At 31.4% G+C, this 20,456-nt stretch overlaps 1 protein-coding gene across 2 annotated transcripts in view; it reads right to left on the bottom strand.

Moving 5' to 3' along the window:
* LOC126736027 (E3 ubiquitin-protein ligase UHRF1-like) overlaps positions 1 to 20,456 on the bottom strand; it is an 89,352-nt gene that overhangs the window by 14,632 nt on the left and 54,264 nt on the right. For both annotated transcript variants that reach the window (XM_050440217.1, XM_050440216.1), the window contains exons 7-10: positions 18,010 to 18,097; positions 17,818 to 17,941; positions 2,289 to 2,571; positions 618 to 956 (exon numbers count right to left, since the gene is read on the bottom strand). In XM_050440217.1, coding sequence (XP_050296174.1) covers positions 618 to 956; positions 2,289 to 2,571; positions 17,818 to 17,941; positions 18,010 to 18,097 — 834 coding nt within the window. The remainder of the gene's footprint in view (positions 1 to 617; positions 957 to 2,288; positions 2,572 to 17,817; positions 17,942 to 18,009; positions 18,098 to 20,456) is intronic.

Here is a 20,456-nt window from a genome sequence, read left to right as displayed (position 1 = left end):
GGAATATGTTGTGATACATCTTTTAAAAGGACATTTAGTTTTCTTTACAATAGCGCTTTGTTTTTTAAATTTGAGCTATGCATAAAAAAAAACCTTTATATCAAAACAGCAGAAGCTACATCCTTGGGACGTGCTATATGGGTTTTTAATAACCCAGTTGTCCAAGAGTTTTTTCTAACATGCAGAAAATAATAAACATTTACAAATCTAGGAAAGATCAAATTTATAACAAGGATAAAACTGCACTTACGACGGTCCAGGAGGTAGAAAAAATTATTGCAATGAAAGGTCAATGGCAAGTAGATCAAATAACTTCAAATGAAAGAGGAACGCTCGTGACAATGTGTGGCGCAATTAATACGAAGGGCAATAATATATCCCACCATTTCTTACATTTCCAAAGAAGCCTTGACGAATCGAAACCTTACCCTAAAGTTAATATAAAAAACACAAAAGCATAATATAAAAAATTATAACCAGTACTCCAATATTTAAAAACATGGAAGAAGAAGAGCTTGTTGTTAAAGAGCACAGAATGGAAAGCGTTAACAAGGGAAGCGCCTAATAAAATACCCTTTATTTATCGAATTAGATATTAGATAATACTGGATACCTACCTTACACAAGTTGTGGCTGCATTTTAAGGTAACGGGATTATATACGAGTGTTATGCATATTATGCAGGTAAAAGTTTCCTCCACCTTATCCAAAAACTGTTTCTTCCCTTCTTTAACGATTTCTTTGCACTCGTTCCAAAGCTTCTCGTTTACTTTATCTGCATTTATAACGGTAAGCGTTTCCTTGTCAAGGTCATATTCTTCACTTTTTTTCTTTTTTGTCAGCATTTCAATGACGTCGGAGTTTGCCTTTCGTTTCTGACCTTTTTTCGGAGTTTTGTTTTCCATTTCTTCTTTTTTGCGTTTAGCTTCTTCCATTTCGAGGTAACCTTCGGGATACTGAAAAAAATAATTGTATGTAAAATAATCGTAACTTATAAACAAATTGATGCAATTTATTTATAAATTAATTGGAAAAATAGCATTATTAATATTTTGTATAATGTACACTATACATCCTGTAGGCAATGATACAAACTATACGCCCTGTAGACAAGCAAGTTTTAGGACAATCCTCAATATTTAAAACAAACATGTTAGAATTAAAACATTCCCTTATTGTTTTTTGTTATTTACAGGCGACATTATTTTTCATGAGCCCCCATATTTTTTACATCTTGACATATTAACTTTTTTGAGAAGTAGTAAATGTATACCATTTATTTATGACGATAATAAATAATAAATGTACAGTTCTTAGAACATTGAAAGGCTAGAATTAGTAAACAATAACTTTGTTTGAGTTCTTATAATTTTAATCTAATTAGGGCTAAATTAGTTTCTTAATACAACAAGTAATAGCGCCCAATTTCAAAAGAATCGAGTAAATATTTTTTTATATTAATAAAAAAATAAAATAAAAAAAAATTTATCACCCTGTATCTTGAAAATTGTGCATTTCCGGATGCATTTTTATAGAAACTTTTTCTCATATTTTTTTACAAGGAATCACCCATTGAAATATCTCCGTCCATTTTTCGAACAGCCTACACTTTGGGTAATTTTTTTTTCACTAAATAAAAAATAAATTGTAACAAAAAAATATAAAATAAAATATTTACATTTATCTGGAAGTTTCAAAAGAGCATTGAATAGTGAATAAAAACTTCAGATTCCATATTTAAAGCTAATGATATCTCGAATCTAAAACGTTAAAATGTAATGCATTTATTATTTTAATTCCAAAAATCTCGAAAACGCTGGCTCATAGCGATTTTGACCAAGATATCTTTTTTACGTGAAAATGATCATAAATTAATTTTTTTGTAAAAAAAATATTTAAGCAACCATAAGAAAATTATCACGGTTTAAAGTATTAAAACGGTGTATGTAGCGCCCTCTAAAAGTGAGAATCCTCGTAACATTAAATTTGAATTTAACATATCAAAAAACCCCCAGATGCCAATTTTTGTTTAAATATCTGAATAACTACCAAAACTATAAAAAAAAACAAAAATAAAACTTAATTTCTAAAATACAGTGTGGTACTGAATTTTAGAAATTAAGCACTCGCGGACATAGGTTTATAGAGACTTTTTTTATTATTTTTAAGCAAGGAAACTCCCCCTGAATTTTTTCGCAATATTAATGAAACACCCTGTATAAGAACCTTTTAAAGAGGTACTTAGAATTTAACTTGTTTAGTAAAATAGAATTAAATGTGATACTTACTATCATTTCATACTGTTTGGCTCCCTTCTCCCATGGGGCAACACAAGGATCATCTCTTCTAAGCAAATATCTCCACACGATAAATCCGGATTTACCTTTTTCGGGATAATATTTGACCACTTTATACAGACCGTCGTATCTATAACCATCCTGCGGTGCATATTCGGAATGTTTAGCGGATTTGTAACTTCGAACCACCCGAACGGGTCGTCCTCCTTTCCAGTCCTCGGCCTCGGCGCCATCTTTGTTATTGAATTTTGCATTGCAGTTCAAGGCAAGAGCTCTACAAATTTATGTCAAATATAAATGAACGTTAAGGATCACAGTTTTTTAGATGACAAATCATGAACGGATAAAAAATGTTCATTTATTAATTCTTCAATAAATGCATAAAAAATATACAGGATGTTCCGTTTGAAAAACGCGAGAAATTCAAATTCTAGAATTTACACAATGCTAAGAGTAATGCGGACCGAACTGCGATTATAAAAACAACCGATAATACATACACGAGCAAGCGCGCATGTGCTGCTCAGACCGTTAAAACATACTAACCTAATTACAACTAAAAGAAGAATAAAGACTTTCCCAATTATAATTATTAAGAAAATAAGTCATTAAACCCTAAAAACATATAAAAGCTAAAAATAAAAAAAAATATAGTGTAATAATTTACTATATCAATTACATTAATATAGGTACCATTTGTGCAATAGACAGAGAGGAGGAAGGGCGGCAAAAAACACGAGCCGAGGCTGGAAAACCAGGGCAAAAATGAATAGATATTCCAAAATGAACCATTTAAAATTTTATTTTTATGCCTGCAAGATCAACAAGACCAGTGTTGATTTAAAAAGTAAGAACTCAAAAATAATATGGTTGCAATTAAATAAAAATAATTAAATTATATTTTTAATAAAAATTTGGTGGTGTGAATTTGTTAAAATGCCCACGTGAGTTGAGAATTAAAAAGAATTTCTTTAACATATGCAATAAATTTCTTTGGTGAACTATTTTTAATGTAATCCGGTAACTTGTTCCACATATGAATGCCTACATACTGGAATGATTTTTTAAAACCTGATGTTCGATGAAATGGAATTCTAATCAAGTTTGGGTTTCTTACATTGTGTATATAATCATGGTGAAAAAATAAGTCTCTTAAATATGGCGGCTGACCTGATTTAATTATTTTGTAAATTAAATTATACATATGACACTTCCTTCTATTTCTCATATTTAATATAAAATGTGAATTTAGATAAGGAGTAATGTGGTCTCTATACGATATATTAAAGGAAAAACGCATACAACTGTTTTGCAATTTTTGCACCGTCCTTGACAGAGATACGGTTAGTGAGTCGCCATACACAATGTCCGCATAATCCACCAAAGACAGTACAAGCGAATTGCAATGCAAATATTTGGTATTTGATGGTAACTGATTTTTGTATTGATAAAAGTTCTTTAAACGACCGTAAGCAATTTTAATTTTGTTCTTAATATGAGAGGCAAAGCTGAGATTTGAATCAAATATAACCCTAGATTACGTTTTTCCGCAACGGTTGGTATAACTGTTCCATTAATATTAACTTTAAAATTTTCCATGCAATCTAGAAGATGACTTTTATTTTGTGAAAAAAACATTGCACCTGACTTTGAAGCATTTAGTTTGAGGTTATGGTTTTCAGCAAACAAAGCAATCTGATTTAAGTCGGCGTTAATTTTATTCTGTGCCACCTGAACGTCTGATATTTTAAAAGAATTATAAATTTCGGAGTCGTCAGCAAATTGGTGCAGCTTAGAATTTTCGATGCACTGATTCATGTCCGCAACATATAAAGAGAAAAGTAAGGGGCCTAATATGGAACCCTGAGGCACCCCTTTTTTCAATGACAAAAACCTTGAAAATGTAAATTCACCATCATTCACCGTTCGGACACAATGTAACCGATCTTTAAGATAAGAGCTAAAAAAATTTATGGCATTTGCCGAAAAACCATAATAGTGCAGTTTTGCCAAAAGCATTTGGTGATCTATGGAATCAAATGCTTTACTTAGATCTAAAAGAGTTAGGCAAGTTATTTCCTTTGAATCCTCTTTAAACCTGATATCATTAACAATACTGATAAGACTTGTTATAGTACTAAAAGATTTACGAAATCCTGACTGGCAATCAGGAATAATTTTTAAATTATAAACATAGTCAGCTATTTCGTTATATAGGTGACGTTCTAAGATTTTTGAAATGACAGGCAGAATACTTATTGGCCTAATGTCTTTATAATCTGTTGGACAAGGTATTTTTGGTACGGGAATGAGTATCGCTTTTTTCCAATAATCGGGGAATTGGTTTTCTAAGATGCAGGAATTTAAAATATTGACTAATGGCTTAAGACAAAACGGAAGACATAGTTTAAGATCTCTAATGGAAATTCCATCACCATCTATTGCATTTGACCCTATTTTATTTATAATATCGACAGTTTTATTTTCAGTTATAAGACTTATATTAAATTCCGTCTCAAAGTGACTAAATGTATTTGAATTATAAAAGTTAAGTTTTTCTAATGATGTTGAATTAGTAGGGCCCACGGTGTTCGAAAAAAAATTATTTAAGTCCTCGGGTAAATTGAGATTTTCAGGAATAGAGTCAATCTTTTTTTTGGTAAAATTAAGTTTTTTTGCTTTGTTCCAAAATTCTTTAACTCTTTCTATAGACATTTGCTTGAAAAAAGTAATTTTTTCGCGATTAATTGCGTGTTTAGTATAATTTTTAATTGCCTGTAATATGTCAAATTCACCAGAGTTCTTTGTCGAGTATATTTTTTGCAAGCTTTGTCTCTTAATTTAATTAGATGTTTAATATTACTCGTTATCCAGATGAAGCTTTGAAATTTGTGAAAAGCTATCAGAAATGAAGCTTTGAAATTTGTAAAATTTGAATGATTATTTCTAACACGCTCTACATGACAGAAAAAAACCCATTTAAGTCAAAGTAATCTTCCATTCTTTTAGAATCCGAATTTAACCTAATATTTACATTTCTATTGTCAAGATGAAATTGAATAATGTAAAGATTTTTCCTTTTTTTTGTAAAAAAAATGACTGCAGTCAAACTGCTCATGACAAAGTAGCCCTATTTAGCGCATATACTAAAGTAGTAGCCTAAAGTGGTCTCAAAAATTAAATTAAAAAATGGCACTCTATTTTAAATAAAAAGCCGCTTATATCGCTATACTTTTTTTAAAGCACCCTGTATATTTTAAAATATTTGTAGGGTATTCAGCTCTGGGGCTGTACGTCGGATGCACGTCGAGTATTAATTAACCAAAAACAGATTCTTAGGTGTATTGCCGGACTATCATCGATGCCCTCCTGTAGACCTCTTTTTAGGGAATATACAGGGTCCTGCAACAGTGCGTCGGTCTTCCATAAAGCCTAAAAAAATAAGGTTAAAAATTTCTAACCTCTTAAAAAATTTTTGGGACCTGATAGCGCATATCTGGAAAATATTTTGAAGTATACAGGGTGCTTCAAAAAAGTAGAGCGATATAAGCAGCATTTTTTTTTAATGGAATGTCATTCTTTTTATTTTATTTTTAAGACCGCCTTAGGCTACCTAGTATACGCGCTAAATATGGCTGCTTTGTCATGCGCAGTTTGACTAGAAATGTTAATTCAATGTCAATATTGGACTTAATTGGGATTCTAGAAGAATGGAGAAATACTTTGACTCAAATTGTTTCCTTCTGTCATATACAGTGTGTTCGTAGTAAGCAATCATATTTTACGAATTTCAAAGCTCCATTTCTAGCTTTTTTTAAATGGAACACCCTGTATATTTTTTATCCATTTAATGAAGATTTAATACATGAACATTTTTTATTATGTAAACATATTAGCTATCTTTAGTCGTTTTTAAAATATTCACGATAATAATTAAACAAGCATATTAAAAATATTTATCATTTTATTATTATTACATTAAGTGTTCAATACGTCCTCCGTTTTGTTCAAAACATAAACTAATACGTTCCTGGAAACTTCTTTCTACTGCATGTAGCATTTGTGGAGTTACTTGAGCAAACGCATCCCGTATTCTCTGCTCCATATCTACTGCCGTTGTAGGTGGATTGCTACTATAAAAAATTTCTTTTACAAAACCCCATAAAAAAAATCTAATTTTGTTAGGTCAGGTGATCTGACTGGCCAATTAATAGGTCCATTCCTTCCAATTCATTTTTCTTCAAAGGTTACATTTAAATATTCAGTGACATTTCGAGAAAAATGTGGAGGAGCTCCGTCCTGTTGAAACCACATTCGGTTTCTAGTAATTAATGGAACATGGAACATTTGCAAATAATCTAGGCAGTTCATTTCGTAAAAATTGAAGGTACATTTCTCCATTGAGATGACCATTAAAAAATTAGGGACCGATAACGGTGCTTCCAATAATTCCACCCCACACATTTAATGACCACCTATGCTGGTAGTCGATCTGCCGCATAAAATGGGGGTTTTCGGATGAATAATAATGATTAGAAGTTATGTCTATTTAGTGATCCGTTTTTATGAAATGTTGCCTCATCCGTAAATAGGACATTATTAAAAAACGTGGGGTCCTTTTGTAATTTATTTCTGCTCCAAGTACAAAATTCAACTCGGTTTTGTATATCCCTATCAAAAAGTGCTTGATTTTCATGGATGTAGTATGGATGAAAATGATTTCTTTTTAAAATTTGTTGCACTGATCTTTCACTTATTCCAACTGCTGCTCCGATATTTGACTGACTTAGGTGACGATCTTCGGTTACCGTTAATAACACATCTAACTCTTGCTCCTGATTAGTAACAGGCCCCATTCTATCTTACTTGGGGTAACAAACACTCCTTGTCTCCACAAATCTTGCTAGTAACCTTCTAAAAGATTTTTCTTCTGGACATCTTCTATCAGGATAGCGCACCCCATACATTCGAGAGGCTAAGAGGCAATTCTTTTCAGATTCCCCCAACACAAATATCATGTCAACAGGTTCGTCTTTGCTAAAATGCATTTTATAAGTATGCAATTTTCGTTCAGATTAGATTTCGGAAAGAAAACTCCAAATTTCTTTTACAAACAAAGTTACGATAATTCCAATAACTGAATATTTAAGCTGATAATACACATACAAAAATGATATTCTCACCAAAATGTGAAAAAATTATTTAGAGAAACAGGTGAAATATTTTGCTTGGCAACAAAAAAGGTATTAAAATACCTATTTTGTTAAGAATGCAGATTTCCTGGTTCTTATTTAAACATTTTATTATCTACGGATAATTATCGTGAATATTTTAAAAAGGACTAAAGATAGCTAATATGTTTACATAATAAAAAATGGTCATGTATTAAATCTTCATTAAATGGATAAAAAATATATAGGGTGTTCCATTTAAAAAAGGCGAGAAATAGAGCTTTGAAATTCGTAAAATATGATTGCTAACTACGAACACCCTGTATTTGACAGAAGGAAACAATTTAAGTCAAAGTAATTCTCCGTTCTTCTAGAATCCCAATTAAATCCAATATTGACATTGAATTAACATTTCTAGTATCAAGATGCAATTAAATGATGTAATGATTTATAGATTTTTTTTATAAAAAAAATTATTGCAGTCAAACTGCGCATGACAAAGCAGCCATATTTAGCGCGTATACTAGGTATCCTAAGTCGGCCTTAAAAATAAAATAAAAAGAATGGCATTCCATTAAAAAAAATGCTGCTTATATCGCCCTACTTTTTTGAAGCACCCAATATACTTCAAAATATTTTCCAGATATGCGCTATAATCAGGACCCAACATTTTTTTAAGAGGTTAGAAATTTTTAACTTAATTTTTTTAGGCTTTATGGAAGACCGACGCACTGTTGCAGGACCCTGTAGAATTTTGACGTTTGCTTATATGTTTTTAAAAATTTTAATTCTTTTACTGGTAGTTTTCATAATTACCACCTAACTCGTTCTGGAAATGACTTGTCCATGCCTCATAGCAAGCTACTTATTACTAAAAAATGTGTATTAAGAGTAACCAATAAATGTTTTTATGATGTTGATAGCTATCTAGCCGATTAGGCAGTTAAGTATTATAACTTTTTTAACGATGTAATGTCACTTTACTTTTGACTATTTTAGTAATATAGTATAGGTGGATATTTTTAAATTTTAGTTATATTTGTTTTTGGCCAAGATTATAACATGTAAAACTATGACGAAATCCATACATTTAATGTCTATTTTTTTTGATAATAAAAGTTTTGATTTTGATTTTTGATTTAATGCAACACCCTATATAATGTCCAAGCCTTAAGATTTAAGACTTTTACAGTAATTATCAAAATGAAAAAAATGTAGAAACCCTAATTTCAATTATTGTACAGGGCGATCATTTTAATTTATGAACCCCGATTTCTCTCAAAATACTTAACGTGCAAAAAAATAATTAAAACACAAGTTAATTATGATCGATCACCTTTCGGTCAAGTTTAAAAGTGAAGTATATTTTTTTTAAACGGGGATCCCTGTTTAACACTGGATTCGTAAGTCACAAAAATTTATTATTAAGTTTTTAAATTTTTGTGACGACATTAACAAAGTCAATTCAAGGTCAATTTCTGAAGTGTCAGCTATTTCAAATTTTGTAGATATTTTAAAGTGAACAAGGCTGCAGGTGTCTTGATTAATTCAACCAATCGCAAAAGTGACTGAAATCTTACTATATATCAACCTTTAAGGTCGATAATTTTTTAATAAGAAATCGTTTTTATATTGACATCGAAATGAGCGAGAAATCTTACGTCCGAAGTGATATTTTTAAATTATTAACTTTGTCAAGGTTGTCATAAATGAGGTGACTTTACAAGATTAATTTTGGCTTCAATTTCAAAAACTTAATCCATTTTTATGTTTACAATAATAAAATAGTCTATTTTTAAAGCAAAAATGGGATTTTTCACTCCATCAAGTGTCTTACAATTTATGAATATTACTAACTATTTTTTTGCAGGTTAGTTTTAAACAGTGACTGGCACCAATTAAATGCATTCTCGAATGTGAATATATTGCGTAAACACTTTTATGAGATATTATATTATACATTTACTTATTCATTCATTTACCATTATCAAAATAGATTGTAGGACGCTAGACCCATGTGAAAAGAGACTCGAAATTTTGTGGCTGGTTATACTAAAAACATAATTGCAGAGCAAACACTTTAAAAAACATATATTTAAGAAGCATAGAACTAAGAGTACTATCCATTAGAGGCAGTTTACAGAATATGCATGAATCTAATTCTATTCTAATGAAGTACGTAAAAAATACATAAATAATTCATAAATGGTAATATTACTTATATACAGTGCTTTTCTTTAATGTCCCTCCCTCCTCTTTATTTTTTCAACAATTCAAAATATTGAAACTTGAGGTAATGCAACTGATGAATGAGTACTACGTTTTAAACCAAATAGATAGATGAAAATTTCAAGATGGCTGCTGGACGCCATCTTGTAAAAAAAATTAAATGGAAAGGGTGGTCTTGTAGCACATCATTTTGAAGCTCCTGACGAGTACTTTATAACTCTAGAATAAATATTCAATATTTTTATATACTACAAAATGATGGTAGGTACATTTAATAATTATCTGAATATATTAACATTTAACTTGATATATCGAATAAATACATTAAGTTCATTGAGAAGATGCTGGAAATGGTTGCCTTGAACTTCTTGACTCAAGAACAGTCGGTCCGAAATTTCACACCGAACATTTTCAAATACACTAACATCGATATTGCTACAAATATTCGTTATTGTCTGTCGTAAATCCAATACTGAAGCAGATTCAGTTTCGTACACCTTTTGCTTTAAATAGCCCCATAAAAAAAGGCCATTCGACGGCCAATCCAACGACCGCGGATATTGTTATCTAAATAGTTCCGAACTTGTCTGGAGTAGTGTGGTGGAGCTCCATCTTGCTGGAATACAATATCCATATTGAATTCATTAGGATTCGTTTTGACAATTTCGGTGATTAGAGGGTCAATAGTATTTTCCAGCATATCCAAATAGAGTTCCCCTATTAAATTTTGTTCGATGAATAGAGGCTCCACAAAATTGTTTTCTAATATCCCTGCCCAAACGTTTATTTTTTCTGGATATTAAGTATGAGTTTCCCGAAGGACGTGAGGATAAGTGTCACTCCAATAACGACAATTTTGTCTATAAACATTACCGTTGAGAAAAAATGTATATTCATCACTAAAACAAAAGAAATACTCAGAAGAAAACAAAAAACCAAGATAATTATAGACCTCTATTCAAAAATTTAAAAATCATGACAATGCCTGGCCTATACATCCACCAATGTCTGATGTTTGCTAGAACACACTCTTTTAGATTTAGCACAGTAAATAGTAGGCACCTACAGTATCGGACAAAATTAGAGAGACTTCTCTATTTGCCAACTCCAATTTTTTGTACTTGAAATAATATTAATATTTGTTAAGCAGTGTATACCGGAGTTGACAAGAATTCTATTATCAACAATTCATTTTTGTAGCTCATGTTTACATTTATTTAAAGAATGTTTTTAACATTGATAAAAAATTACTGCGACAGAATTAAAGAGACTCATTTTGTATTTAGTTTCGCTGAAGTCGCGATAAAACCTAAAAGAAAAAATTATAGAAGCCTATAACTCAGGTCGCTCACAAAAATTAATAAAAGAGCAATTCAACGTCAGTAAACAAATGGTTTCCAGAACAATAAAAAATTATCAGCTCCGTGGAAGAGTGACAAACCTTAAAAGAGGTGGCCGCAAGAGAAAAACCTCAGTACTGCTGGACAGGAAAATTAAACGACTAAGTCAGAATAATCCGCGTCTATCTTCAACACAGATTTTGGCTGAATTGGAGGCGCCTGGGGTTTCATCCAGGACTGTGCAGCGGCGATTAGTGGAGGCGGGGCTTCCTGGAAGGAGACCAGCAAAAAAACCCCATCTATCAAAAAAAAATGTAGCCGCTAAAATGTTATTTGCAACACGTCACCGTTACTGGACAGCTAAGGACTGGAATAAGGTTTTGTTTAGTGACGAGTCTAAATATAATATTTTTGGAAGTGATGGAGCGCAGTTCGTACATCGCCCAGCAAACAAAAGGCTTGATCCAAAATATGTTTCTGGTACTGTGAAGCACGGAGGTGGCAATGGGTCCTATCCACAAAATTGAGGGCACTATAGATAGATTTATGTATCGGACTATATTGGAAGATGTAATGTTGCCTTACGCCGAATGGTAAATGCCGCTAAGATTCACGTTCCAACACGATAACGACCCCAAACATACGGCCAAACTTGTGAAGGAATGGTTTTTGGCTAACAAAATTCAAGTTTTAAAATGGCCACCGCAATCGCCGGACTTGAACCCATTTAAAAATCTTTGGGAGATTATAGAGAAAAAGATTCGCACTAAAAACATCGGGAATCGTGCTCAATTATTTGAAGAAATCGAGAATGCCTGGAAATCAATGGATCCGGCTGTAATTTCGAATCTCATTGGATCGATGCCGAATAGATGTGAAAAAGTTATCCAGAATAAAGGGTACTGGACAAAGTATTAGGTTAGTTTCATTATTATAGGGTACAAATGTACTTTAAGGATAAGTCTCTCTAATTTTGTCGCACAGAATTTTTTGCATTTTTTTATTTTTCCTAATAAATCTTGAGAAATGTTTTTTTTTTTTAAATTTATTTTAGTGCCTTTCTAAACTACTTCAAAACATAACATCCTTCAGCACAAAAAGAGGAATTTAATCATTTTTATCTTACATAAAAGACGTAAGTAGTCGAGTCTCTCTAATTTTGTCCGATACTGTATATGACACCAAGACATAAGGGAAATCTTTTACTTCCACAACACCGGCTTAGCCTGACCCATAAGGGCTATATGACTAATGCCATAAAACTTTTTAATGCAATACCCGAAACCACAAAACAACTACATTTAAATAGATTTAAGCAAGTAACGAAAAACCTGATTTTGGAGATCTGTCCATACTTGGACGAATTCTACAATAGTCTTTAACCTATTCTATCAAAATTTATCGAATATTATACTTTCACACCTGTATAAAATTAAAAAAAAAATGTAAGTTTTTTTGTTTGCTATGTTATGTAGGTAAAACTCTAAAACATTAATGTCTCGCTTTATGCACTGTATTATTGGCGTTTGACAGTCTATACTTTTTGACGATGCTAAGCTGTTGGAGGTATATGAGCAAATAAAGAAGTATTAAGATTAACTGGTATACCATTTGGATTTTGCACGGATGATACATATTCCTTTTCAAAAGTCTCCATACAATAGAAGGACAAACCTCATGTTTATTCGCGACGGAGAAAGTTGATTGTTGGGGATTAACAACTATCATCCCACCAATTATTTGAACTTGCTCTTCTTCCGAAATGGACAGACGTCGGGGAAGCTTTTTGTTGTTTACACTACCAGCTGTTGTAAGTTTAGATACAAGTTCTCGCAAATATTTTCTACAAATAAGACAATTCGGAAAACGGAAAACGTCGATCGTTGAAAATCCTTTCGGTTTTGTGAAAGTTACCCATTGGACGAGAATTGACCATTTTAAACTACTACCATTAAAACTAAATGAGAATATTTTAACTACACAATGATATTTGTTTTCGTACTGATATTTTTGTCACTGGCAATAAAAAAAACCAAAACAAACTTTTATCAAAATTATCGCTCTCGCTGTGCATACGGCAGAGAATAACAATTATTTATAGATATGTATGTTATATTCAATTCCCATAACACCGATCACCTCTAACAAAGTCATCCGTCATTGATTTTCATTGGATCAAATTACGCCATCCTAAACCCGATAAGGAACTGCAACCTCACAGTCAGCAGAAACCCTGAGACGCCTGTTCCCATTGAATCGGCATATTCAAGAAAATATAAAAGGAGAACAAACCAAAAGCATGCAGCATAATTAAGGCAATTATTATAGCATTATATTATAATTAGATATCAAGTCATTTTGCCATTATTTTATGATCATTTTAAGTTAATGTATTTTTTGTAATTTTAAAAGTAATAAAAAGTGTTTTTTAAAACGTAATTTGTAGAAGAAGTAATCTAACATGCATGTCAGTGTTTTGGTATTCAGGTAATTATTAAACGTACCACCATTTTGTAGTAGGTAAAGATATTGAATTTATATTCTAGGGTTATAAAGTACTCGTCAGTGGCTTCAAAATGATGTACCACAAGACCACCCTTTCCATTTAATTTTTTGATTCTTTCCAAGATGGCACCCAGCAGCCATCTTGAAATTTTCATCTGTCAATTTTGTTTTAAAATATAGTATTCATTTATCAATTGCATTGCATCAATTGCATTCGAATATTCAAATATTCGAATATTCAAATATCGAGTTTTTGCAAAAAAATTTATTAATTTCAACAAATATTCTAATATTTGAATACTCGAATATCCGCATATTCGATAATTTGAATATTCAAGTATTCAAATATTTGAGTATTTAAATACTCGAATATTTAAATATTGCGGGCCAGATCTTTTCTTCTCTTTGCATACAAGCTACGGGGGTTATCGTTCTTGGGAACATTTAATATTTCCACTTTCCAGATTTCCACGTGGCACGGCACGGCGTAGTTGTACTAGTTGTATTTGACTCTGGTTGTGTATAAAAGCGAACGATTAAGTACGGTATAAGGGTTAATTTTAAATTAATTGACTTAATTAACAGTAAGTCTAGTAGTAAGTCAATATGAGTTCGAAAAGCAAAATTTGGCAATATTTTAATAGAACGGATGATCGCGTTGAATGCAAATTTTGTTTGTATAATGTCAAGAACAAGACAGGAACAAGCAATTTATGGAATCACTTAAGAAATAAGCATCATTTACAAATCATTGTGTAAGTATCTCTTGCTCGATTTGAGTGGTTTGACCACTAAAATGTATTAGTAATTAGTATATTAAAAAAGCTGGACGGAAGGCGACTGGAAAAAATCGATTCGCACCGCACTAAAAAGTTTCAATGTCTCTATTTTTTCTATAAGTTTATACAGAAGCTTGGAATTGATCGTATTTTTATTAATACATATTAGACAAAACAAAATAAACTTTGAAACTCCGATACTAATTGTAACTTGTGCTCTATTACCGTTTAAGTGTGAAATTTTGGTATTTCTTGAGAAAAATGCAAAAATTCCCATAAAAAATTTATAAACAAATTTCGACCTAGACATATTTAGCTTAAAATGTTTGAAATTAAGTCAGCTATCACCCCCTTAAAGGATTGCATCTAGCTTCCGGACACCCTGTATAATTCTCCCCATACTAAAATTCTGTATCTTTGAATTGACTGAGTTAATATATGATCATTTTTATCTAAAATTCATAAAATAGACATTAAGTATGTATATGCGAATTAAAATTTCGTCAAGGTATATCCCAAGATATTTTGTATGAGAGGTTTCCTTTATTTAAATATATCTATGAATTACTCAAGTAATCAAATATTTGAATATTCAAATATATTCGAATATTTGTATGATTATTCGAATAATGAATAATTCAAATATTCAAAAAAAAAAACGAAGTGAGTATTCGAATACATAATTTTCCAAAATTCCAAGCCCTAGTATAAAGCATACTCTATTATTAATAAATATTTATCATGTAAATATTCTTTGACGACGTCACTGGTTATTTACATTCATTTAACGTTGAATATCGACTTCATTATATCTTATATCTTATTACACATTTAAAAAAAAATTTGATATTTTATAGAGGAGGAACATTAGTATTGTTTTGTCTGTCAAATTAAGTGATAAATTTTTATGACATTATAAAGTATTTTTTTGCAATCTATGCACAAGCATTTGGCATCATTGCATCAGAGATGTTGCAAGCAAACAAACTGCCCATAGTTCCATTGTATGGTACTTCTAGCCAATGTTCTAAGATCGCGAATAAAAGGGCAAATCCCTGAGGTACTCCCTTTCTAAGAATTTCAGACTGACCCGGACTCTATAGTTGATGTTTCTGTTTTTATACTAACATAACTATACCGGAAAGTAATCAATAAACATGCCGTTATTTTTCTTAAATGGAATATTCTGAGTCGGGTGAAGACCAAGATCCAATAAGACTATTTCTTGACCATATCTCAGGAAACGTTCGTCGGATGACTTAGGGTAAAAAAAATTATTTTATGAATAAATGAGCCATGAAGAATCGCATCAGAGTAATCGTATCAAGTAAAAATTACCACCAGAGGGCGTAACTGACATCTTAAATTTTAAAATTGCATTATCTTTAAATTTTTCAAGATAAACTAAGTTTTTTAACATTTTTAAAGAGAACCAGTTTATCTATCATTTTCGTAAAAAAAATCAGTGATATCAGACGGTGGGGGGCGATCAATTATTTGTACAATAACCTGCTTTAACTTCTTAATGGTTTTACCAATTTTAACAAATTAGGTATTGTTGAAAAGAACATTTCCTGAGCTATAAGAATCAGAATATAGTTGATTTAGTTGAATCCTTTGTGGCGTTAACTTTACAGTGTTACTATTTTGCAAAGAGTTTGCAGACGGTAGCTCAGAATTATTGGAGACTTGGGATTGTTCGAAGGTTCACTTAGGACTGGCTATTAAATAAGAGGACGCCACTTAGGTTTTTTTTATAAATGAGAGAAAACTTAGAAAAAGACTTGGTATATAGATTTCAATTAACAATTAAATGACCCTGGATAAAGTAGATTTAAAGAGGCAAAAAAAGTATCTTAACAATACAACCAAATTATTTTTACATCAATGATATGTAAACCTCATGTTCTGATCTGTTAAATGTTAATAATTTATAATGAATTAAAATATGAATTATGTTGATATGATTAAAATAAGTTTGACAAAAGTAACATTTAAATTATGATTTCACTACTAGGTAGATTTTAGCACTTGAAAAATAAATTGCAATTATTAAAGTGTTTTGTATATATTTGTAGTACGCAGGGGAAAGTTCATGAACCTTTTTACCTAAGGCATATCAGACTTAACCGAGTTAGATCTACTTAACTACCAAAAAAGGTACTGAAAAATACTGAACAAAAAACAACTAAAATTATAGATAAGAAATTGATGTATCAAATTATGATATTGATTAAATAGTTGTAGCAATAAATTGAAATTAAAGGTATATTAATAAAAATTTAAATAAGTGACAAATCTATGGTTAGTAATATTTAAATAAATGGAATAAACTGGCCTGTATATTCCTCCAAGAAATGAACAGCTAGCCTTCAAAATCGAGGCTGTGAATGTATGCCATTTGTAGCTTAGCTATCTGGACTGGGAATCTCTAATACTAGCTCTAACTCTGGCTCCAGCTCCACCGTTTTCAGCAATTTCCCGGGGAAATCAAAAGCCTGCAGCCATCAATAAATTGAAGAAGAATAAAGTTTCATTATCTATCCATTAAAATCTTGGGCATCCTGCACCAGAATTATGAAATAAACGGTTCCCTAAAGGAACAAGATAAAGGACTATAAATTACAAACCATATTGGCCACTTCCTGCTTCACAGACTTCGGAAATAAAAAAAATGGCCTTTTACGTGCGCTTCTCCCTGCAACACGGGAACAAGTCCCGAAAAATGGATGCAGTACCGACTAAATAAGTAACGACCCCACCTCTCGCCTGAGCTGTCAATATCAGCCAATCAGAGAAAATATTAATTGAGACCAACCAGAATAGTGACGGACCCCGTCAACAGAAAGCATGAATAATTAAACCAGGAGAGTGATGCGTTACAGTAGTAATGTGTCATTGACAGTGTGAATTTAAAGAAATATGAATAAAAGAAGTTGACTGAAATTATTAATATAATTATTGAAATTAATGAAATATCAATGGAGCGTTAATGAAAATAGGAGTAGAAAAATAAAACGCTACACCTTCTCAGCTAATTTTGACACATTGACCTAAAATCCTGAAAAAAAAATCAAATGACAGACTTTTTCTTTATAAAAAAAACTGGCTAAATAATAAGAAACCAGTGAAAACCGCTTTTCAAAATCTCCTTCCTACCCTCAAATATTGGGAAAATGAGACTATTCAAAAACATATTACTATTAAAAATTTAGCTACAAAATGAATAAGATGTTAAAGCGGCAATTGTGAGTCTAAAAAATATAAATCATTCACGTATCATTTCACGTAACATTCATGTTGCTCCAAAGGCACTAACGAATTTGAAAATATTTTTCAGCCATTTTCCATGACCGACCTATGGTAACAGTTTTTTTTTATTGATAATTTTTTTTACCCCTAAGTTATACGTCGAACTATTCCCAGAATATGGCCGAGGAACAGTCTTATTGGGTCATCCGGTACATAAAATTACTTCTAATAAAATATTACTCACTTATTTGTTCTATTAAGCTCTTGGTCAAAGCTCTGTACACTAGTTCTTTTGTTACCCGATAAATCCCTTCCTCCTGCACCAGTATATAAGAATTCATGGCCGTAGTCAATATCGTCTTCATATCCTATAATAAAATAAACAGAATTAAAAAAAAGGTTAATTTTTCGTTAAAAAAGTCTCAATTTACAGTACCTCCTGAAAGGACAACACTATAAGCACAGTCGGATTCTTTTCCATGTATTCCCGCAACTGGAGGTCGATGTACTCCTGACTCTGCAACCTGCAATATATGAATCAAGTATAGATCTGATAATCACGTTTAATACTTTTTTTATATTTAAGTTTCTATTACAGAGACTCAAATAATAAAACAGGTATAAATTTTACACAGGCCTTATAGTCAGGTTTTTTTTGCCAACGTATGCTAAGTATTCCACTATTACAGAACGTCGCCCATATTTCAAAAATTATCAATATAACACTTTGTTAAGTAATTCAAAGGATAAATTAATTGCCAATGCAGTATTTTTCAAAGAATTATATCAACCTTGTTTAAATGCCTTAACACTGATACATTTTTTTGCTTTAAATATTCAAAAAAATTAGTTTTGCTAGCAAAGACACTAGCTTAATTAATTTTAAGCAATTAAATTGTGTTTTAAAAATATATGCAGAATTTTTTAAAAAGTGTAAAAGAACTTTTAAAGCTTTAAGTTGAACATTAAGTTAAAAAGAATTTGAATAAAAAATTAATAAAAGTTGAAAGGATTTGACCAATTTGTTCAACGAGGCCTAGACCCCCACTTTTGTATCCAAAATACACAAGAAGGATTACCCAGTTAGACCTGCTGCTTCTTTTGTCAATTCACCTTGCTATAAATTGTCTTCGTGGCTCAATGATGTTTTAAGAAAGGCTATTAAGGAAAACCGGTTTATACAGTGCTTTCATTTCAAAACGATCCACCCTTAATAACTTTTATAAAAAAAAAAGAAAAAAAAACGTCAAATTAGATATACAGAGGGACGTTTAATTATGCATTTACTGAAGTTCTGTCAATCACCTCCAGCTAATCTCACTTTAATATGTCAAATGGAAACCCCCATCGTGTGATACATCATAGTAAGCAGCGTAAAATTCTCTATTCAACGGCAAATAGTTAGCGAAATTGTCTAGAAATAATGAATATTTTATTTACGCCAAACTTTGGTATGTCAAATGGCTACCCCATGGTGTGATACATTATTTTAAAGGGCATTGATTATGCTATTAATGATTGTAAACAAAAATAAAATTGATTGACCAAGAAGCAAATAAAGTGTAAATCGGTAGGGTAGAAAAACAAATTTAATTAGTTTAACAAATTTATTTTATTAAATGTACAAAATGCGCGCCGTTATTAGTAAGACAATAAAAAAGCCTATTTTCAAACTCCTTACGAACATTGGCAAGGGTCTGCCCGCTAATTTCTCTGCATTCTTGAAATATTCTATTTTTTAAATTCTCAATACTCTCAGGTGGGGTTTTATAAACTTTGTTTTTTAAGTAGCCCCAAAGAAAAAAAGGCAAGTGGGGTTAGGTCCGGAGACCGCGCAGGCCATTCGATTGCACCACGTCTGCCAATTCACTTTTCTCAAAAATTTTCATCAAGCCATTCTCGAACTACCAAAGTGTAGTGCGCGGGAGCTCCATCCTGCTGAAAATGTATATTATTTTCATTCAATAATATAGCACCATGTTCATCTACTTGATTTTCCATAGTTTGGATGATGGAAAGGTTATTGAGGGGAGAAGGAAGGAAGAGAAGAAAGGATATTGCATTTTCTAAAAGGTTTAAATAAATTTCGCCAGTCAAATTTTCTTCCAAAAAAAATGGCCCGATTATTTCATTCCCATAAATTTCTGCCCAAACATTAATTTTTTGGGGATATTGGGTATGGCCTTCCCGAAAAACATGCGGGTTTTCATTATCCCAGTATCTACAGTTATGTCTGTTCATCAGGCCATTAAAAAAAAAAAGGTCGATTCGTCACTGAAGCAAATGTTCTCCAATAAATTGGGATCGTCGTCAAGTCGCTGGCACATCACTTCATATATAGGGAGGCTGTGCATAATCGCTCTTTACTAGATAAAAATTATTTAACAATGCCACAACATAGAACTTCTTTTTTTAAAAAGAGTATTAAAAAGAGTAAAAGTAGTATTGTGTTAACTTATATAAAGGGTGTTTTTTTAGAGGCGGAGAACTTTCATTTGGCAACACTGTTTTTTATGACAGCCGACCTGATAGTTCTGGGTTATTTTTAGATTAGGGATGTTAAAGAACAGGTAAAAATCGTGAACAGGTTCAAACTGTTCCGTTCTTTTCAGAGAACATGTTCTATAAACCTGTTCACCTGTTCATCTGTTCTTTTGATTTAATTGTATGGATCTATGGTAAGACATCGATTATATGGCGTTTTATACTTTTATATAAAGTTAAAGTTAAACTTACTTAATTTTTGTATGTTTGTTAAGGTCACTTAATAAATTTTTTTTGTATTGTATGTATTTAAATGTTATTTATGCGTTATGTTAAAAGTTTCATAATAGTATAATAATAAATACTTTATTCAAAAGAAAAAATTTTATGAAAAAAATT

The sequence above is a fragment of the Anthonomus grandis genome, chromosome 5 (assembly GCF_022605725.1).
Source record: "Anthonomus grandis grandis chromosome 5, icAntGran1.3, whole genome shotgun sequence".
NCBI classification, from domain to species: Eukaryota; Metazoa; Arthropoda; class Insecta; order Coleoptera; family Curculionidae; genus Anthonomus; species Anthonomus grandis.
This window is presented reverse-complemented; position numbering and strand designations above follow the sequence as displayed.